General features: G+C 39.2%; 1 protein-coding gene across 5 annotated transcripts in view; it reads left to right on the top strand.

Annotated features, from left to right (window-relative positions):
* The first annotated feature begins 518 nt into the window (after nucleotides 1-518).
* Nucleotides 519-23,858, top strand: part of LOC131231946 (DUF21 domain-containing protein At4g14240-like) — a 138,911-nt gene continuing 115,571 nt past the window's right edge. For 2 of the 5 annotated variants that reach the window (XR_009164577.1, XM_058228361.1), the window contains exon 1: nucleotides 520-813. Coding sequence is in view for 4 of the 5 variants with exons in the window: in XM_058228361.1 (XP_058084344.1) it covers nucleotides 534-813 (280 nt within the window). In the remaining variant the exon portion in view is untranslated. Of the gene's footprint in view, nucleotides 814-23,858 lie in introns of all 5 variants that reach the window. The other 3 variants (XM_058228363.1, XM_058228362.1, XM_058228359.1) reach the window with 3 other exon arrangements.

Here is a 23,858-nt window from a genome sequence, read left to right on the forward strand (position 1 = left end):
AGAGATTGAACCGTCCATTTGAACTAAACTAGAAACGACAGTTCAGAAAAACAGCTCCTAACCCACCGGCCTATGTATAGTCAAACAGTTCACTGATTTTTCTTATGTACCCATAGACGGTGAGATCTTCAACATGAACGGCCTGGATCATCAGTTTACTTGGCAGAAGGAGCGAGCCTTGCTAGAAAAACCGCTAAGCGAGCCTAGCTAGATATTGAGATATTTAACGGTATGGTCTATACCGTTCATCTACAAGGTTCCACCATTGGGCCAGTGGAAGAACTCTTACTTTTTAGAGAATGAACCTCCGTCGTATTGAGTTAGAAACAACCGCCCGAAAAACGGTTCCTTACCTGCCCGAAAAACGGTTCACTGATGTTTCTTTATGGCCTTTTTCTTTTCCCTTTTTCTATATCCCATAAAGGGTGAGATGTTCAACATGAACGGCCTGGATCATCCTTTTGCACGGCAGAAGAAGCGAGCCTACCTCCCGCTAAAATTCCGTTTAAGAGGTTACAGAGCCTTCAAGACACATGGCAAAGCAAAAGAAATACTCTCTCTCTCTCTCTCTCTCTCTCTCTCTCTCTCAGAGCCTTTGCAAGGAATTGATGGGGAAAGCATGGGATTTCCTGGTGCATGCAGAAAACATAGAATTCAGCTCGTTCAGGTGGTTCGCCTACGTGGGTGCATCATGCTTCCTCATCCTCTTCGCAGGCCTCATGTCTGGCCTCACGCTCGCTTTCATGTCTCTCAGCCTCGTTGATCTCGAAGTCCTCCAGCGCAGCGGCACTTCCGACGAGAAGAAGCAGGCAGGTCCGTCTCTTTCATCCATCTCATGCACGATGCATGCATGCATGCATGCTCGTGCTCAAATACATACATGTCTCCCTTCTTTTCATGTGTCCAATTGGTAGAATTCGTACAAATTTGGAAATTCTAGGAATGGAATTAGGGTTTTACTTGTTAGCATTTTCGTGCTGTGGATGTGTTATGTTGCACTTTGTGGACCCTGGTTTGTTAGGTCTCACACACAACTAGTTGTATATGATAAAATCACGCAACTAGCTGCTTGATCGAGGGCCTCACCGTTGTTCGCGTATGGTATGGGGCACCCCGAAAATCAGGCACGCGGATTAGGTGTTGTTGCCACACACCCCCATCAGTTCTGTGTTGATGTGTTGGGCACTGTGCAGCCTAACGTGATGTATGTGACTGTGTTTTATATCAATGTTGTTCATCCATTTTTCTAGCTCATTTTAGGGCATGAAACCAAAAATGAAGCAGATCCGAAGCTCAAGTGGACCACACCACAGGAAACAGTGGGAATAATGACACCAACCATTAAAACCTTTCAGAAAAACAAAAATATCAGCCTGATCCAAAACTTTTGTGGCCCCTGAGAAGTTTTTAATGGTGGGCGTTCAATCACCACTGTTTCCTGTGGTGTGGCCCACTTTTGCTTCAGATCTACATCACGTTAGGCCCCTCAGCGCCCAACACATCCACACACCACCACTTGGGGTGGTGTTAGCAAAACCTCCTGATCTGCGGCCGAAAATCAGGCTGATCAAACCATCAGGTGGGTCGCCACGTGAATTTGGGGTTTTTTGGGTAGCTGTCCATTGTTTTCTATGGTGTGTCACACCTGATGGTTGGATTTGGATAGGCATGATTTTTGGGGCATCCCATTTTGATGGTGAGTTGAATGTGGGAGGACGAGTTGGATGCCATGCACACACCACAGTGGGCACTACTCACATCTAGTTGCACGAAATTCTCGTCTACTACTAATTCATGTGCTCTTTATTGACCCAATTATGGGGATTCCGGTGATTTTGTTCGTGTTTGTTCGGCAGTTGCATAGAGAGTGGAGCTTATGATAGTTGCACAGTCATTATCTGAATCAAACTGTCAATCCTCAGTTTATTTTCTGATGCCAAAAAACTGTCTCATGGATGAATCGCTGGGATTGGCGATCAAGGTTTGCTGAAATGGAAATTGTTGCTGAATCAAAGGAGGTCGTGTGTTGAGATCGTTCATCACGAAGGGCAGTTGTGCTCTTCCTGGATCTCTGTTTTCTTAGGGATTTTATCAAATTCCATAATTCCGGAAAAAGTTAGGCCTGATTTGTTAATTTCTGCAGCCATTCCTTCACTCTAAATCTGTGCTTCATTTGGTTTTGTATCAATCAGTGATGTGTTTTTCACATCCTTTTGCAAATTCAGCTTTTGAGAGCAATTGGTTAAAATGATTTGTTTCCTGCCTCAAAATTCTGCTACTCAAAATCATAACAATGCCTGATTTTGTTTTTCTGCTGGAAATTTTATATCACTACCAGTCTGTTTAATTTGGTGTTCTGCCGCAATTCTAGTCTGGGAAAATCAGCGGGCTTGGTGGACTCTGCTATTGCATCAATAGTTAGCGGTTTTTTCTGCTTTCCCACTGCACATTTGGTTTTCTACTGCAAACCTGTTTAAAATCAATCTATTATAACCTATTTTGCGTTTGCAACAAATCCATTACTAGATTCAGCTTGTTGTTTAGTTTCTGCTTCTATAACTGTTTCCAGCACCCATAACCTGTCCTGGAACTTGCTTATCAGCTCCTATTTCAGCAGAGTTTTCACCTTCAACCACCTGTCCAACAGTTAATTCCTAAAGCAGTTGAACAGGAAACTGATAATCCAACCTAAATCTGTCCACAGTCAACCATCTGTCTTCATGATTAACCTGTTTCCTAGCCACTTCCACAGCCAACATTGGTACCAAAATCTAGCATTGAGTGTCCATGGCTACAAAGTATCTTCAATGGTGGACAACACAATATTCAGCTGGGGATGTGTGCATGGAATCACAATATTTTTTTTCTTTTTTGTTTTTCTTTTTGGGAGCAACATCACCTATTTGTGATGAGTTCAACTGCTCCAGACACGCTTGAAAATGTAGAAGAACACTAAGAATCCATGTTGGATTTCCGGGTAAAATCCATAGGTGGATCAATTGGGAAAACAAGTGATGGATCGACCAATGGATTTGTAGAAGATTCAAAATGCCGAAATGGCAGATGAATAATACAATGAGGTGAAAGAGAACATTGAGATTGTCATATTGGTACCAGCCCAATCACGATAACAAAATGCAAATTCAAGACTTGTGACAAGAAAGGCATTATGTAATCTAAGGCAATCAACTTTATCACCTGTTGGTGTATTTCTAGAAGAAAAAAAAGGTTTTTGAATTCACTTTATTTATAACGGTCAGGAATTACATTTAATTTAATTTTTTTTTTTTAAATTTTAATTTACTTGCATTTGTAACAGTCAGGAGTTACAAAATTTGAATTCATTTGCATTCATAATGGTCGGGAGTTAGAGTTTGTGATTTCATTTGCATTTGTAATGGTCAGACGTTACAAATTTATTTATATTTGTAACGGTCAAAACTTCTCTCTACAAAACCATGGTCCGGCCTCCCTTCTCAACACTCAGAAAAACTCCTCTCTCCCTTTCGTCTCTTTTTTGTCAATACAAAAATATTCAAGTGGGATTTTACATAAAGGGTTGGTGTTGGGATTTTACCACCGCTTGTGCACGCTTTGGTGATCCGTCAGTTGGTCCGTTTGTATCCTGGAGATAGTGTGTCAAAGCCTTCTGCGTCGGTTCAACACACCGAAGGGGCGCGGACTATCTCAAAGAAAGCGACCTAGTGTGCACCTCAACCCAATAGTACTCTCAAAGTTCAATTGTGTGGTTACTGTCTTCTTGATCTATAGGTGTGAGGTTCCTTTTTATTGTTTATATTTTGTTAATTATTTCCCATGTCAATCTCTTTTTACTTAACAATTTCGAGATAGTTTGCCTCATGGCTACGGGAAATACAAATTCCAAATTTGTTTGACCCGAGGTGTTTGATGGTCAACACTTATAAGTGGTGGAAACAAAAGTTATTCTTGACCATACTCACGTTTGCATATGTAATCAAACATCCAAAGCCAACGAATCTTCTCCAACTAAAATTGTCCGTAGTTCAGCAAAAATGGAAATGAAGATGATAACCTATGCAAGAACTATATTCTAAGTGCAATGTCAAACCCATTGTATGATCTGTAATCTGATTTTGAAAATGTTGTCGAATTTCGAAAGCCCTAAAGAAAAAGTACAAAATCGAAGAGGCGGGCATGAGGAAATTTGTCATTAGTAGATACTTTAAATTCCACATGGTAGACAAAAAAATTTGTGGTGTAGTGGGTGAATGAGTTTAATCTCATAGCCCATGCAAATATGTTCGAAGGAATTAAGTTAGATGAACTCTTCCAAGAGGCAGCTGTAATTGAAAAATTGCTGCCTTCTCGGAAAGATTTCAAAAATACCCTACGACATAAAACAAAAGAACTATCAATGGGACAGCTAGTCATTCGTCTTTGAGTCAAGGAAGAGGCAAGACTCTAATATAAAATGAAAGACAAGAAAGAAGATGTATCTAAGATCAATATTCATAGTATTGATATCGTGTTACGTATCACAACATTGGGATATAGATAATGTATTGGTTATCACATGGGATATATCGTTTATATCGTGTAATCTATCGCACTTTTTGGGAAACATGGGGAAACATTGGGAAATTGGTTAAATTTTTCAATGAAACTTTAGGGATTGTTAAAAAAGACCTTAATACACAGACGCTTTTAATAATTTTATTATTATTTTAATTAAAAATAATTTTGATTTGCTAAAATTTAACAAGAAGTTAACAAATCGGTAGAACAGGTTATGTGAGACAACTAGTAAAAAATAGTGTGATAACTCTAGACTTTATAAGATCCAATGATAATATTGCAGATACTTTAATAAAAACTCTAGTTAGAGAAAAAAGTTTGAAAAACATTGAGGAAGATGGGACTTAAACCCATAAATAAATGAATCACTAAAAATGATAACCCAACCTAAGGATTGGATGTCCTAAGAATTAGGTTCAATGGGAAAGACACGTTTTCATGTGATTCTTTGGTTGAACTAAATTACATACTTCGAAGAAAACATTTCTCCAAGTTTCTCTCTATAATGATTTAGCCATGCGAATCTCTGTAATGTATAGAGGATGGGTATATCTCGTAATGACTTTACAGCCTTGACTTAAAGGTGAGGTGAAATTTTATTATAGAGACACATGTGGTGAACTCACCTATATAATGTGGAAATGGGGCCGCTTCTTATGAGAATAAGGTTAATTCTTTAGAGTACTCATGAAACCGAGATATTGCACATGGTCATAATGTGTAACTCTAAACACCTTGTAAAATATAAGCTATATTATGCGTTTCATGTACAATATACTTTTAAAGAAATTTAGTTTAAAACCTAGTTCATTGATTTCTTGTAGTCTAAACACAATTCACTAAGTGCGGTTGAAGACAAAATGTCACCTTCATTTATGGATAGTAATTCTTTGTTTGCCATTTTTCTTTTGAAATTAAGTGGGGGATTGTTGATGTATTTCTAAAAGATAAAAAAAAAAATGAATTCACTTAATTCATTATGGTCGAGAGTTGCGTCTTTTTTAATTTACTTGCATTCGTAACAATCGGGAGTTACAATATTTGAATTCATCTACATCCATAACAGCCGGGAGTTACAATATTTGAATTCATCTGCATTCATAAGAGCCGGGAGTTAGAGTTTATGAATTCATTTGCATTTGTAACTGTCAGAAGTTAAGAATTCATTTGTATCTATAATGTTCAGAAGTTCTCTCTATAAAACCATGGTCTAGCCTCCCCTTTCAACACTCAGAAAAACTCCTCTCTCCCTTTCGTCTGTCTTTTAGCAATACAAAAATACTTTGGTGAGATTTTATACAAAGGGTTGGTGTTGGGATTTTATGGGTGCTTGTGCACGTTGTGGTGATCCATCAGTTGGGGCATTTGTATCCAGGGGATGGCGCGTTGGAGCCTTCTGCACTAGTTCAACACACCGAAGGGGTACAAACTATCTCGAAGAAAGCAAAATAGTGCACACCTCGACCTAGTAGTACTCTCAAAGTTCGATTGCGCGGTTACTGTCTTTCATATCTATAGGTGTGAAGTTCCTTTTTGTTGTTTATATTTCGTTTGATTATTTCCTGTGCCAATTTGTTTTTATAACATTACCAAGAAGCAAAAGTAAATGCCCGCAAAGATGAAAGAAAAGATGGGGTGATCTAAAACACTTGTCCGCAAAAAAAGAGGTCGATCTAACACTGAGTCGTTCACCATCAACTATCACCAAAGCCAAAGAAGACACATTAAGACTACCAGCTTTAACTTGAGGATGACTTGTTCTAGATGCTAGGGAAAAAGATGCATGGACACACTTAAGATGCACGGCCAATCAAGATTTCTAATGACAGATCCAGCCATTGGATCACAAGCCCAAATCAAGCCCATCCAATAGTCATGATCGAAGAGATATGTCAATTTTGATCGTATAGATTGATGATTTAAACCATCAAAGCATTATATTCTATATTTGGATCTTTTGACCATCCGAATGTTAGATCTTGACAACATCAATGGTTTAGGATGGTTAGATCGAGGATATAAGTTTTGTACGTGATCTGATGATGGATCTGGATGTAATATATTGTCTCAATGGACTATAGGATGCACAAGTTCAATCAGTGAACTATTTAATGGACTAATTTACGTAGAAAGATATGTAACTCTTGATCGACAATCTTGACACAATTCCAAAGGATATCTATTTTGTAGAAGAAATGAAAAGAAAGGAAGAAAGAATTGTGGATCTCAAACCAAACTCACAGGGGATGTATATGCTTCCTCCTCTTGGATTTGCTAGAAAGGGGGAGGAAAGGAAGGTATGTCGTCTTAAGAAGGCTATATATGGATTAAAGTAGGCTCCTCGAGCCTGGTTTGAGAAGTTTAGATGACCCTTGATTCATATTGGACTTGGTTGTATTCACTTAGATCATTTTATGCTTGTCAAGAGGCCTGCATAGGGTCTCATTATTGTGAGTGTCTATGTGGATGATATCTTTATTACAAGTGATGATGTTAATGTTATTTCTAGGTTGAAATTATATATGGGAAAAAATGTTTGACATCAAAGATTGAGGGCCGCTAAAATATTTGATTGGAATTGAAGTCTCTCATTCTAAAAAGGGCATAGTTTTGTCTCAATATAAGTATGCCTTTGATTTTTTGACTTCTACGGGTAATTTTGGTGTTAAACCTACTAATTTCTCCATTTTAAGTTAATAAGAAGCTTCAAGCATTGTATTGTGTGAGTGATACAAGGTACAATTCCTCGTAGTGTTACCTTTCAAAAAAGAAGAAAAAGAAGCTTCGGGCGGATGATGTGGAACTCCTTGATGATCCTTGAATGTACCAGTGCTTGGTTGGGTAGTTAATATATTTGACTATTATTCGCCTGGATCTATCTCATGTAATGAGTTTGGTTAGTGAATTCATGCATGCTCCTCGTTTTGGTTGCTTAAAGCAGTTCGTTGCATCTTACGCTACATTAAGTCTTCTTCGGGACGTGGCGTCCTATTTAGCTATTATAATAATGTTGATATTGAAGAATAATCTAATGTAGATTGGGCAAGATTAACAGATGATTGATGCTCTACAATAGGCTACTATATGTTTTTTGGAAGTAATTTAATTACCTAGAAGACTAAAAAGAATACACTTGTTGCTCAGTCTAGTGTTGAGGCAGAGCATCATACTATGGTGACTACCACATGTGAAACTATGTAGTTGAAAATTTTGTTACTGAATTGCGAATTCATGTGAAGACTTATGTGCCTATGTATTATGATAATCAAGTTGCCATTCATATAGCTTTTAATCTTATTTTTCATGATGGGACAAAATGTGTTGAAACTAATTTTCAATTTCTTTGTGATTAGGTTGTTGCTGGCATTATTTCCACGTTGTTTATTTCGTCTTTGCTCGATTAGCATATATCTTCACTAAGGTTCTTACTATGGAAGTTAGATGACATATTCTTAGCAACTTGGCATGATTGATATTTATTCCTCAACTTAAGGGGGACCGTAGACATCTATGTGTGGGCCTGTTGGGCCTTTGGGTTATGAGCCTTTAGTCCTTGGTTATTTCTCTTTAGGCATTTATTTTTCCTCTTTTGTCTTCTTTTCTTTTTCTGTATTCAATCCTCACAGTTGTTGCTCGCTTCAGTGCACTCAAGGCACTCACCCACTTGGCCTAACAGTAAAATGCATTTAGATAAGACACATACGATAGGCTCGTTACACCTCTACTCTATCTGACCTTCACAATAGGACTCTCGTGGGTCTACATATCTGTCCTACTTGGCTCGACGATGAAAGGATGCATTTGTGATAACCCCAACCGATGTTGGCAGTCGGGGACCCCACTCTACAAAATATGTCCACTTGACTCTTCCTGACACTAGGTAGGCTCGTCAAACCTCTTCTACGTTAGACCTCTTCGATGGTGTATTTGTGTACTTAAGGTACTCACTCACCCAGCCCGCCAATAAAATGTATTTGGAAAAGATACACATGGTAGGCTCATTTCACCTCTACTTCGCTACTACCCGACCTCGATGATGGGGTATATGTGCACTCAAGTCACTCACCCACTTGGTCTGATGATGAACGTCCTGATGCACAAGGGTAAGAATATCCATGACCTATCACAAGGTCCCAACAAAACTGTTCTTTAAACATACCCTTGGGTTCTAGTTTCGAAAGCCTTAGCCACGTCTCGGAAGTTCCTCTTAAGCCGGAGTCCTATATTGTTGCTGTAGCAATTGCAGTAGCTGGTGTACGTCCAACTCCCATAAATCCACCATCCTCAATAGTAACCATAATGCACATGTATGAGTTATCATGATGCAATGGTTGAAATGTATTCAATACATGGCAAGTCTGCATATAGTACTAAAATCAACATTTATCGAAGTAAAGTGATGACATATTCAGAGCCTATAATACGAGTTTAATCACAATTCACAATATCATAATTCAGAGGTCAATGAATATCCGTATATATGCATTAGATCAACTACATGAATCTATTATATAATTCTAAAATCATCGTTTATTAAAGTCAAGGTACATATATTCAAAGTCCATAACACGAATCCACTCACAATTCAAAATATCATGATCCAAAGGTTTATAAATATCCCTTCCATACGCTAGATCAACTACAAGGATTTGTTATGCCACACTAGAACTCTTTAAGACAAGGGTCTATTGGCATGCTACAAGGGATTATAAATATCAGTATCCATATACTAGATCAACTACAAGATCTTCCATGCCATGCTAGACCTCTTTCATTAGAGTACTCGAACAAGGCTATTTGTACACCATACTGGTGTACATCACATCATTCAAATGTGCTACCTGAGTTTGCCCGAACAATAGTTTGCATGTGCATACCATTGTGCACTTTTGATTAGTCTAATGTTTCCTTAGGAGCGCACTTGAACACGGGTTCCTATGCAAGCCACCTAGTGTACATCATATAAATCAAATAGGTGTGTTTCCCCACATATGCAAGCATCATCCCTAAGTGTCACTGACCTAGTTTAGGTAGACCCATTTAGCCCTTAGCGCGAGCTTGAGTAAACTAGCATAGGTTTAACAATCACAAGGTCAAGCCACAAATCTACACGTCATTCTCGTGATTAAACATCAAAATCATAATGACTACAGTAAGCATCATGCTTTAGGCTTGCTAACCTCACAAAAGGCCTCACGTAAACCACAAGGTGGACACTGTCGCCTCCATTCACACAATCATGGTGGGCCTAAATATCCAACTCGTGGGCCCACACTCATAGCATCACGATGGGCTCCACTACCCAACAGGAGGTCCTGAAACCTCACACAACCGTTTATGTCTAATACACACAATCAATGTGGTAGGCTCCACTGGCTAAGACAATGGGCCTTATACACTGCACGACTAGCCTGATCAGGACCTGCATGTGCACATGTCCATGGTGGGCTCCACGATCTTGTGGGTTCCATGCCACATACGTACACAACATGGTGGGCTCCTAGGCCCGGTGGGCCTCATAGCACACACATGCACGATGTGATGGGCTCTGTAGTCTTGCAGCTCTCATGACACATACATACACAATATGGTGGGCTCCACAACCTGGTGGGCCTCATGGCATTGCTAAACACAACATGATGGGCTCCACGGTCTTATGGGCCTCACGGCATACACATGTACAACACGGTGGACTCACGGCCTTGTGGGCCTCCTGGCATACACATGCACAACATGGTGGGCTCGATGGCCTTTTGGGCCTCACGACATACAGATTCACAACACATTGGACTCCATGGCCTTGGGGACCTCACGGCACCCGTATACACAACACTGTGGGCTCCATGGTCCTGTGGGCCTCACGGCAGACACATGCACAACACAGTAGGTTCCATGACCTTGTGGGCCTCATGGCACCCACATACACAATGCGGTAGATAACACACAAACATTATGGTGGACAACACACATACATTACGGTGGACAACACATATATCATGGTGGACCGCACATCCTGGTGGGCAACTAAAGCTCTGGATCAGTCTATCAGTCTGACATGTGTGCCCTCCATTAGACCATTAGAACAAGTTGGACGGTCAATAACATCAAAGTGGGCACCACTTTCTGGGGCCATAGAAGTTTGGGATCAAGTTGATGTGCGCTTCTCCACTCATTTAGGCTGGTGTGACCTTCAGAACAGGTTTGATGGTCGATAAGCATCAAAGTGGGCCCCAAAGAAGGTTTCAACAGTGAGCATTCCATCACCACTGTTTGAAGGGGTGGGGACCATGTGAGCTATGAATCTGCCTCAGTTTTGGGGGTCTGGCCATGTCTAGGCCTGTGTGACCTCATCATTGTGTTAGGTGGTAGATAACATTTAGGGTGGGCCCCACTGGAGGTTCTAACGGTGGGTGTTAAATCACCACTGTTTGAAGGTGCGGGGTCCACTTGATTGGTAGATCCCACTATTGTTTGAATTTTCCCTACTTCCAGGTCAGACCGATCTTATTAACAGGTTGGATGGAAATCAAACATCATGGTGGGGCTCACAACAAGTTTCAACGGTGGGCTGCTAATCACTGTTGTTACCTGTGGTAGGGTCCACTCTGGATCTGTTCATTTTTGGCCTCATGCCCTCGAGCTGGCAAAAGGAGATGAACAACATGGGAAAAACGCATACATTGGGTGGCCCCCAGTGTGGGCTGCACGCAGCCAGAGGGTGGCCCCCAACGGTGGGGTGCATGCCACTGGACATCATGATTGAACACATACATCGGTGTGGCCCCCAATAGTGGGGTGGACGCTATTGGACAGCGTGCCTCACGGCATAGCTTGCCACGCTGGCTCCACGGGTCTGTCCAAACTTATGGATGGCGTGAATAAAGAATATACACTAGGCGGGCCCACTGCCAAGTCCAGTGAATGGATAATGTGCAGAAAATACATCCATCAAGTGGGTTCCTCTGCTAGTCTTATAAAAAGATAACATCCATACAACACATACATCAAGTGAGTCCCACGGAACATCCCAACGGTGGATGTTCCATCACCACTAATCTCTATGGTGTGGTCCATTGGAGTTTTGGCTCGACTTCAATTTTTGGTCCATGCTTTACCCTAATTGGCAACAAGGATGGATGGTGTAAGTTGACACACCTAGTGTGCATGCTAGGTGTGGTTTCCTCCCCCGTTGACTCCGGCGAGACGGCTTTAGCGTCACCACCTCCCCTCCTTTCTCTCTTCTCTTCCTTCTCTCTCTTTATCCTTCTTTCTTTTCTTTATTTTCTATGGCTAAGGGTTGGGAGTGAGAGAGGGAGAGTGAGAGAGAAGAGCTAGGTTGTTGTTGTGGTGGAAGAGAGGGGGAATGGTGAGAGGTATGGGGGAGTATGGGAGAGGAGAGGGAGAGTATGGGAAAAAGGGATGGGGGGTATGGGCTAGGTGAGGGAGGGGGTGTGTAAAGCTTTACTCTCTTGTTGACTTGGATGAAGTCAGCAAGTTAGGGTGATGTGTAAAGTGAGGGGGTGATGTGGCATGTGGGGACCACTCTAAAGTCCATAGTCAATAAGTCCAAGTTTGTAGTCAAAGGTCAATGATTGAGGATTTGTGTGTTTGCGAGAGTATGTGCATGTGTAATGCACATTTACGAGAGTCGGTACGTGTATGGGCTAGGTGAGGGAGGGGGTGTGTAAAGATTTACTCTCTTGTTGACTTGGACCAAGTCAACAAGTTAGGGTGATGTGTAAAGTGAGGGGGTGATGTGGCATGTGGGGACCACTCTAAAGTCCATAGTCAATAAGTCCAAGTCTGTAGTCAAAGGTCAATTACTGAGGATTTGTGTGTTTGCGAGAGTATGTGCATGTGCAATGCACATTTGCGAGAGTCGGTACGTGTGTGGGTTAGTGCACTTGTGCGAGGTCATGTGGGTAGGTGCTGAAATTGTGTGGATTGTCTACCATGGTGCATGCCGAAGCATGGTAGAGCCTAGAATTACGGGTAAGACTCCTTGGGGGGGGGGGGGGGGGTTGGGTTCATTAGGACCCCTTTAAAAATTCTTACCTACTTAAAATAATTGATCAATTTAAACTAAGAAGACAAATAACACTTAGGCTTCCGAGCCAAGTGGGTCCAATCACATATACTACAATAGATGCAACAATAAGCAACTAGTCTATAAGGAGATGAACTCGTCCGTGCTTTGCAAGTTAAGAGCCTAGCATATAATCTAATTCAAGCATACATATAATTTAACTAATCAAACATATAAGCATGAATAGAATTGTGCTCAAATGATAATCACAAACACAAGCATCTATAGTGGTTCGGTTTCCTTACTCCACTCTCGGTGGACGCACTATCCTCGAGTGTACCAATATTCACTATCTTAGGAGTTTTCAATAGGTTCACCCCTAACCTTTACAATAGTTTCTCCTAAGCTAACTACTAACCTACACGTACACTCCCTTGTTGGAGGAACGTGGTTCCACCTGTGTCGGTGGCTCCCGCAAAAGACTTTAGTTGATTTTTTATCGGCTAACCAACAACTACCAACGGTCCTAATCTAAGGCCCTACGTACTCTCCTGCTGGAAGCTCCCATGGAGACAAACATGTACACATCCATGTCCGGTGAATTCGGCCCTATGTAAGAACATATTCAAGTTTAGGTCACAAACTCCTACGCTCAATCCTACATAAGGAAAGAGTGTAAGGACTTTAAAATCGACAACCTTACTTATCGTATTGAGCCCCTTTGTAGCACCTTGCTTGAGATGCTTTTTTAATATTCTCCCGTGCTTGAATCAGCTTCTCAATTGCTCCCACGTTCGTCGATGCCGATGGTTCAGCTCTACCAACAAACACCTTACATGCGATGCTCCAATGAGGTGACCAAGGTGGTGGGATGATGATGGAATCTCCTACAACTAAAAAGATAGTTGTTTTCCAAGGGGGGATTCACCTAGATGGGTGTTCTAGAGGGATTTAGACAAGGATTTGACTATAGGTTCATGTCTAATCTCTAGAACAAGGTGGATGTCAAGTTCATCTTCATAATTGAGGTTGGAATCCTCATTAGAGTGTTAAGGCTGAAGAAGGAAGACTTGAATCTCATTGGTTTAAAGGATTAGGATGGAGGATATGAGTGGGGAATCACCTAGTCTTCTAACAGATTTTTTGGTGCAGTAGATTTCGATGTGCAACAACTATAAAACCGGCAAAAAATGGCATCCTCGATTGATCAACTAAGGGTTGTCGATTGATTGAACTCTATCGAATTAGGCCAGTGAACTTGCTAGTCAGTTTTGGCCATGTTCGATCGAACGAGCTCGACTGTAGATATATCGAGCTTCCCTCGAGAGTCGTTGAGATAGGCTAGAGATTTCCCTGTATAGTTTTGGCCATAATTGATCGACTGAGATCTACTTCAATCGATCGAGCTGATCGATCGAGCTCTCTTAAGAGTTAGCTATTTTGGTTTACAGTAGCTCTGAACCCCTATTAGTCTTTTTATCATGTTTTAAATGAACTCGTAAGGCTAAGGGATGATCAATTAAAGGTTTTCTTGTTAGGGAATAATCATCTAGAAGCTACGTTGTTTTAGGTCTAAGATTAGGGTCACCAAGGCACCTCAATTCACCTGTTCTTCACTCCTTGATGCTTCATGTCCTTGTGTCTTCGGTCTTTAGCTTCCAAGGGCTCAACTGACTCACTGACACACGGACTCACGTGATTGACAAATAGGTGCACAAATTAGTGTATTAAAAATCTCCTCCTTTGTTAATTACGTGACGAAAACCTAACCTATACCTTGTCATTGTCCATATTCATGACAAACCAAAACAACTAAAAATACTATTGTTAATTGCAAATGATTTACAACTCGAATACATACAGACATGTAAAAACTTGCAATGCTCCCCCTCAATTGCTCCCCTTATCTTCATCAATTCCATGAAATAATAAATTGAACTTGCAAAACAAAATTCAACTTGTTTTGGTGGGGCTTGATCTTTCTTCCCCTTTTTGTCAGTATTTGACAAAGAGACAATTCCATAAATATACCAATAAGTACATAAAATGAAAAGCTTTATAAATAATGAATTTACCACTGAGCACATACTAATAAGGGAATAAGATGCATATAACATTAAAACATAGAGCATGCATATTATGGTTATGTAAAAAATATACCTATTGAAATCTCAATAACCAATGATAGTCTAGCAATAAATATGTGATATTAAAATCAAACAACTTTAAAGTTAAACTATCAAAAAGAAAATGAGGCTAAAATCCTCTTATTCAACTATATGCTCAACAAGGAGGCTATATTCCTCATATTTTCCTATTGGGCTCACTCAATGAGGCTAAACTCTTCAAATTTATCTACTAAGCCAACAATGACCTTCTAAGGTCACCTATCTGAGGTGTTATGCTCTCCTAAGTCTCTAGGGAGGGAAGCCGTGGTGGAGGTCATTATAACACGTAAGTGTCCAAGGTCTTCATCAGTAAGGGAGTTTCCTGAATCGGATCCGGATTCCTCTGTATCATCCCATGTCGTCGCCATAGCCTTACCTTTGGATGTTACTTTGCTAGTGCATTCAGAGGCAATATGCCCATAACCCTCACAGTTGTGACATTAGATATCTATGGTGTTCTTGAAGGGTTTACCTATGCGCTTCTCAACCATTTTGCCCTTCTTGTCACAACTCTTCCCTCTATTAAACTTGAGGAATTTCTTGAATTTTCTAGCTATTTCCTCTTCCTCATCTTCATATTCATTTATCTTTTGTCTATGTGAGTGCCTATGTGAAGATTTAAGGATGGTGAGTTTCTTTTTGCTAAAGGTGGTCTTAAAGTGTAGTTCATATACTACATATGTTCGTAGAGAACCTATAAGTTCTTTTACTTTCATCTCATCTATGTTTCTATACTCTTCTATAAAGAGTACTTTGGAAGTGAATCTATTTGAAAGGGATCTAAGTATTTTCCTACATATATGCCCGTTCAGGAGTTTCTCACATAAACCCCACATGGAGCTGCAAATATCATTTAATTTAGAATAGAACTTCATGAAAGTTTCATACTCTTCAATTTTAATATTTTCAAATTGGGTGGTCAAGAGCTGAAGCTTCGAGTGCTTTATTGTGTTAGTTCCCTCACGTGTGGTTTTCAATGTACCACACTTATTTATCCATTTCACATGTACATGTGTTTAAATTCATCTGCGGAAACTGCACAGTAAATTGCATTGAGAACTTTGGCTTCGTAGGTATACTGTGCTCTCTCATCAACACTCAATTTGGATTGATCTTTGGGAGTGCTAATGGTTCTACCATCATCCACGACTTGTTCTACGGGCATAGTCCATCATTGTTCGAGAATAGCCTAAACCATAGGGTCAAGAGATCTCAAGAATACCCTCATTCTAGCCTTCCAATAGGTGTAGTTAGACCCATCAAAATAAGGTGGTCATGTGACAACACTCTCCCTCAAAGGTAGACATAATTCTAAAACTTCTTTTAGATCTTACTTTAGGTAGTTACACCATTCGAGAGCAACCCACTCTGACACCAATTGAAATTGCGTGAATTGTCTACCACAACACGTGTGGAAGTTTGGCGGAGCTTAGAATTATGGCTAAGTCTTCTGATGGGGGGAGGGGCTGTGAATAAGACTAATTTTAAAACTATTGCCTACTTAAAAACAATTTACCAATTTAAACTAAGAAGACAAATAACACTTAGGCTTTCAAGCCAAGTGGGTCCAATCATATAGACTAAAATAGATGGAATAATAAGCAAGTAGTATATAGGGAGATAGTGAACTTGTTTGTACTTTGCAAGTTAAGTGCCTAGTATACAATCCAATTCAAACATACATATAATTTAACTAATCAAACACATAACCATGAATAGAATTGCGTTCAAATGACAATTACAAACACAAGCATATAGAGTGGTTCAGTTTTCCTACTCCACTCCCGGTGGACGCACTCTCCTCAAATGTATCGGCATTCACTATCTTAGGAGTTTTCAATACGTTCACTCCTAACCTTTACAATGGTTTCTCTTGGGCTAACCACTAACCTACACGTACACTCTTATGTTAGAGGACCCCCGTCGGTGGCTCCCATAAGAGACTTTAGTTGGTTTTCTATCGGCTAACCAACAACCACTAGCGGTCTTAATCCAAGGCCCTACGTACTCTCCTTCCGAAGGTGCCCATGGAGACTAACACGTGCGCACTTGTGTCCGGTGAATTCATCCCTACACAAGAACTTATTCAAGTTTGGGTTACAAACTCTTACACTCATTCCTACACAAGGAAAGACTGTATGGACTCTAAAATTGACAACCTTGTTGGATTGAGCCCCTTTGTAGCACCTTGTTTAAGATGCTTCTTCAATGCCCTCCTGCTTAAATCAGCTTCTCAATTGCTCCCACGTTTATCGATGCCGATGGTTCAATTCAACGAACAAACACCTTGCATGAGATACTCTAATATGGTGACCAAGGTGGTGGAATCTCCTACAACTAAATGGATAGTTGTTTTCCTGTGGGGATTCACCTAGATGGGTGTTCTATGGGATTTAGACAAGGATTTGACTATAGGTTCATGTCTAATCTCAGAACAAGGTGGAGATCAAGTTCATCCTCATAATTGAGGTTGGAATCCTCATTGGAGTGATAAAGCTCAAGAAGAAGACTTGAATCTCATTGGTTTAGATGCTTAGGATGAGATATATGAGTGGGGAATCACCTAAGATTCTATTGCACCAAAAAACAATTAGAATGCCCAAAGCCCAAATGCCCTTTATATAGATTTTGGTTTGCAACGGCTATAAAACGGGCGCAAAACAACATCCTCGATCGATCAACCGAAGGCTGTCGATCGATCCAACTTCGTTGAATTAGGCCAGTGAAATTGCTAGTCAGTTTTGGCCATGTTCGATCAATCGAACTCGATTGTTGATCGATCGAGCTTCGCTTGAGAGTCGTCAAGATAGGCTAGAGATCTCCCTGTATAGTTTTGGCCATGATCGATCGATTGACCAGATTGATCGAGCTCGATGGAGGTTTGATTAAGCTCTCTTAAGAGTGCCATTTTGGGCAGTTTGGTTTACAATAGCTCTGAACCTCTATTAGCCTTTTTTATCATGTTTTAAATGAACTCCTAATGCTGAGGGATGATCAATTAAATGTTTTCCTATTAGGTAATGATCATCTAGGCTATGTTGTTTTGGGTCTAAGATTAGGGTCAACAAGGCACCTTAATTTACTTGTTCTTTACTCCTTGATGCTTCATGTCCTCTTGTGTCTTCGGTCTTCAGCTTCCAAGGGCTCAACCGACTCATTGACACTTGGACTCACGTGATTTACAAATAGGTGCACAAATTAGTGCACTAACAGGTGCGTGTGTGCAGAAAGTATGCATGAATAGTAGATCCATAGCTCCAAGCATGTATCTTAAAAATCAAGGCATTACAGTCTACCCTCACAGAAATTTCTTCCTCAAAATTTAGGGCATAAACACAACGACTAAGGGCTCGTTTGGATCGTAAGTTGCTTAAGATAAATTACTTATGCCACAAATAATTTATCGTAGTTTCTGCTTATTAAGAAGATAAGAATGTTTAGTAAACAACATACTAATCAACTTCTCCTCTCTTTCGTCTCTCTTATGCCTCTCTTCAACAACTTATGAAAGTAGAAAAGCTAAAAAAAATTAGCTGAAGTGATTAAGTACTTTTAATTAAAAAAGTTACTTATAACTCATCATAAACCAAACTTATTTGAGATAATTTACTTATCTAGCGTTGTAAGTAGAAAAAGTAACTTATTTTGTGGTATCCAAACAGGCCCTAAACGAACAGATGAGGGTATTTATCTCTAATCTTAGCCTCAAGCTCCCAAGTCACCTCATCCTTGCTATGATGCTCCCACTGCACCCTCACAAGCGGTGTGACCTTCGATCGGAGGACATGTTCCTTTCGATCCAGAATGTAGACATGCTGCTCAACACACGATGCGAAAATCAATAGCTCTTGCAGGCAATAAACCGGTATATCTTGGAATACATCTGGAAACTCTTAGACTAGTGGCATCAGGTCAACATTCTACTCTGGTTGCTCTTACCCCCCATGAGAGTTAGAACTCTCTCAATGGTCCCTCCCTTAACATCCCCAGGTATTGGAATGACGGCCGCTTGGGAATGGAGAAAGTGACCTTTTTCTCTCAACAGTCTAATCCGGCATGACAAGCTAATAGCCAAACCATGCCTAAAATAACTTTCTACTTAGACATCTTCAGGGCAATCAAGTCAGTGACAACACAAAATCAGCAACTGATAGAGGGCAAGATTTACATACAAGGTCTAAAGGGGCAGGTCTCCCTAAAGGTGTCACTACAATTGACTACTCCACGAGGGGATCAGGGGATATACCCGAAGTACATACAAAAGCATCATAAATAAAAGGATGTGTAGCTCCGGAATAAAAAGAACGCTAACAGGATATCAAAAAATGACTATGGTACCTTCCACCTTGTATCAGGAAGCACTTGGGTCTCCTTGCATCAAGGCAAAAACTCGTCTATGGGATGGCAGACACGGGGCCTGGTCTCTCTTCTGTTCTTGACTGCTATGATTAAAATTACGGCCTCAGTTGTTAAAACCGAGGCCTTTGTTGAATCTGTGGTCTCTGTTGATACTGCAGCCCTTGCTGCTACTACCCCTGCTAAAACGGTCTCTGTTGGGGCTGCTCCTGTTGATGCTGGAACAAGAGTCTTTGTTGTTACGGCTACAGCAGGTAGGGGCAATATTGAGAATGGTACCCCGTCTCTTTGTAGTTGTAGCACTTGGCCCAAATCATCCCTTACGCTAGCCCTGCGGGAACTCTAACGGTTGGCCTCACCATTATCTGCCACTTAGTGGCTCTAGGATGCAAGTCTGGCTCTACCCTCCCCTTGCCCTTATGCTGTTCATGGCTTCTCCAGGACTGCTTGTGATCGTTCTCAATGAGGATCGCCCATCTCACTAGGTTGGTGTATTGGTTTCCTTTGTATAGGGTCCCATCTATACACTATCTGATTGAGCTGATGCAACTTTATTCAAAGTCAATTCATAAAATTTATAAATGTAAGAAGACATGAAAATACAAGTATTATATTTAAAAGAAAAACAAGAAGTTAAAACTAGTAAAATACCTATGGATTAAAAAAAATAAATTTATAATAAATTTTAATATTTTTAATTAAAAATTATTATTTTTCCAAAAAATCCTCAAATTACCAAGAACGTGTCAACCAGGTTATATACATATTTTGTTTCATATTTGGACACTAATATTGCAACCAATTTGGGAAAAAAAAATTTCCCAAATTTTCGCAACTTGGCCCATCTCCCCGAAATCTTGAAATCGAAGCTCCAAATCCATAATTTTTCATACAAGACATAAAGAATCATGGATTTCTTACCATTTGACATTATTTGCAACATGTAAAATGAAAAAAGAATCAAAACTTAAAAAATACTCACCTTTTATAATTCGGCCCAAGAAGCTTTTGATCGCGATTTTAGAGAAATTTCGAAGATTTTCTTCCAACTAACTAAAGTGGACTGGTCAAAATCATCTTACAATGTACACTAGGGTTTTTTTTTTTTTTTTTTTTTGTGAATTTCTGAGGATTTTCCAGACAAAGTAGCGTCGGTTTACTTTTATCCCTTTCAATATCACACTTAGTAACGATATATCATAGGATACATTAAGAATTTATAAAAGGGAAGCATGGATATATTGCATGATATTGCGATATCGTGCAACATATTGCACGGCACCATGAAAAATGGTTATTAAAGCTGGGTATTGTATCGCCTAGTTGGGATAACGGATATAACATGGGATATATCAATGATATTACAAGATACTGAAAACATTGCTTATAGCCAATGTTCGAAATATCAGTATTGCATTACGTATTGCACCCTTGGGATATGGATACGTATCGGTTATCGGATGGGATATATCGGTTGTATCACGTAATGTATCAATATTGTTGGAAACATGGGGAAACATAGGGAAATTGGTCGAATTTTTCAACGAAACTTCAGTGATTGTTAAGAAAGGCATCAATACACACTTATAAATCAAAACATTACAAAAAATAATTGCACATAATAGGTTTTCTTTGTATGGGGCCCTAATCTATGCATTGTCTAACTGAATTGATGCAAATATATTCAAAGTCTATTGATATAATGTATAAATGTAAGAAGACATGTGGAAACACAAGCAATACATTCAAAAGCAAAAGAAGAATCACTAGATCAGGTTACATACATGTTTGATTTTATGTTTGGACACAAAGATTGCAACACAAGTTGCGAGAAATTGAGAAATTTTGAATTTTTTTTTCAATTTTCCACTACTTGGCCCATCTCCAAATCTCGAAATCAAAGCTCCCAATCTATTTACATGAAAAATCATGGATTTGTAATAATTTGACATTGATTTAACATGATTTACAAAAAAAAAAAAAGGATTGAAAATTAAAAATGCTCATCGGTTCGAACATGTGGGATATCCCACTACACGTGCGTTTCATATCGCACGGGTGGGATATAAGATATATCGTGTGATATATCGGCTGATATTGTTGATACTTAAAACACTGCTTATAGTTATCTTACAAGATTTCCCCTTTAGTTTGATTGGTATGTAACAATCATATGGAACTCTAGAGGGACATCTCCACTTCATTCATCTAGCTCTAATTCTATGAAACATCCTTCTCAATCTCTCCACTCTCATGAATTATGGACTTAACAGATCGAAAATGATCACTTTGGAACTTCTTGGTCAACAATGTTGACTAAGTCGTTTCCAGTACTATTGTTACTAATATTGCATTCCATATACTTTATTTTAGTCCAACTAATTTTAATAACTTTATATTCCAAAGCATTTGTCCACACTTCTAGCTCCGTGTTTACCCCCTTCTTCATCTTTTCAGTCAAACCTATGTCACCTGCAAACAACATACTCCATGGGACCTCATCCTTTAAATGCCTCGTTAACTCGTCTATAGCTAATGCAAAACATACGAGATTAATGTCGACCCGTTGTAAGCCTATTGTAATTTGAAACTAACATGTCTCTCCACTAGTAGTCCTCAAATTTGCTACTGCTCTCCCATACACATCCTTAATTATGTCAGTATAACCTCCCAAGTGTCCTTTTCCGGCCCCCAAAAGATTTACTCTCTAGGGACTCCTACCATATGCTTTCTATAAGTTAATAAAGACAATTTGGAAATCCTTCCTCCTCTCCTGTATTTCTTCAACAATTGTATAAGTAGGAAAATAACTTTAATTGTTGAACAACTTTTCAAAGTCTATTGGTATACCTTCTGGTTCTAGGCCTTTTCCTATCTTCATCTTTCTCAAAGTTTCTATCACTTCATATATCCTAATCCTATGTAGGTATCTATGATCTCTGGTCTCATTTGAGTTTATAATTCTAGTTGTAAGCTTCCAGAGTGGTCATCTTTTAATAACTTTTTGAAATAACTTCTCCACCTTTCATTGATCTCACTTTCCTTAACCAATACCCTCTTATCAATAGTCTTAATGCATCTACCATCATCTAGGTCCCTATACTTTCTCTCTCATTTTTGAAAGTTCAAACACATCTTTTCTCGTTCTTTTGTCCGTAGTCTATTGTAGATAGGTTACCATATGCCTTAAGTTTATCCTACTTACCTTTTTAGATTTATTTTATTTTAATGCATTTATACATTCTTCTAAAATTTTCTTATTTTTCGTCCCTTGCCAGTCCTTGAAATACTATCGTTTGTCACTAATAACCTTTTGGAGTTTATCATTCCACCACCAATTTTCCTTATATACTTCCTCATTCATATTCTCTTGCCAGCATGTTATTGATATAACAAAATTCTCTGTTCGAAAACCAACAAGTCACCTTACGAGGTATGGAAAGGTAATACCTCTAGTCTTTAATGCCTTTGAGCATGAGGATGTCTAGTGTATACTAAAATGGCTGACCTAAAAATATCTGAGTTTGGACCCAAGACATAAAAATGTATGTTTAGACATTATTTGCCAAATAACGCTTAATATAGATTCCTAGACTAGAAGCTAACAACATTATAGAGTTACTAGCTGTTGATATCTAGGAAGATGTTTTTCCCTATATCAAATCTATGAATGAGTCAGAAGACCATACTCAACCTCATTTAAGTACCCACAAAAGGGTTAATGAGTCTTCACTAGAAAACACATAAACCAAACTTAGATGAAGTAAAAGAGCTAGGACCACAACTAGTTTTGGTCCGGACTTTGAGGTTTACAATCTAGAAGGAAATCATGAAACTTATACGGAAGCTATAACTTTATTTAATACTCCCTTCCAAAAGGAAGACATAATGATAAAATTGGTTCAATTGTTTTTAATGGTACATTTGTTCTAGTCAATTTACCTCCAGGTGCGAAGACCTTGAAATCTAAATGGATATTTAAAAAGAGACGTTGAATAGATAGAGAGAAGTACAAAGCTAGGCTAGTTGTTGAAGGATATGACAAAAAGAAGGAAAATACTTTTTTTGACACATTCACTCGTAGTATCTAGATTGCATCAATTAGAATCCTTATAGCCTTAGCTGCAATCCATGACAATTCACCAAATGGATGTAAAAACCACATTCTTATATGGTGATCTAGATGAAGAAATCTACGTGGAACAACCTGAAGGTTTATGTGTACTAGGGAAGGAAATTAAAGTATGCAAGTTATTTAGGTCATTGTATGGGTTAAAATAAGCACCTAGAAAATGGCACGAGATATTCGACCAAAAGTCCTATCTAATGGATTTAAAATTAATAAAGAAGATAAAAGCATATATTAGAAATGTTCTAGTACGTTAGTAGTCATCATTTGCTTGTATGTGGATGATTTGTTGATTTTCGGTTCTATTTAGATGGTATTGTAGAAACAAAAACTTTTTATAATTAGTATTCTAAGTAACAGATTTAGGAGAAGCTTCTCTAATACTAGGAATGAAAATCATCAAAATTGAAAATAGATTGCTTTATCACAATCTCACTATATTGAGAAATTTCTTAAGAAATATAACAATTTTGATGGCAAACTTATGAGCACTCCATATAATCCTATTGTCAAACTAACTAAAAATGAAGGTCAGGGTATTTCGCCACATTTGTGTAATAGATAGTCTAATGTATATGCTCTGAATGGCACAAGACCAGATAGAGCATTGAAAATTAATAAA

The sequence above is a fragment of the Magnolia sinica genome, chromosome 17 (assembly GCF_029962835.1).
Source record: "Magnolia sinica isolate HGM2019 chromosome 17, MsV1, whole genome shotgun sequence".
Taxonomy (NCBI): domain Eukaryota; kingdom Viridiplantae; phylum Streptophyta; class Magnoliopsida; order Magnoliales; family Magnoliaceae; genus Magnolia; species Magnolia sinica.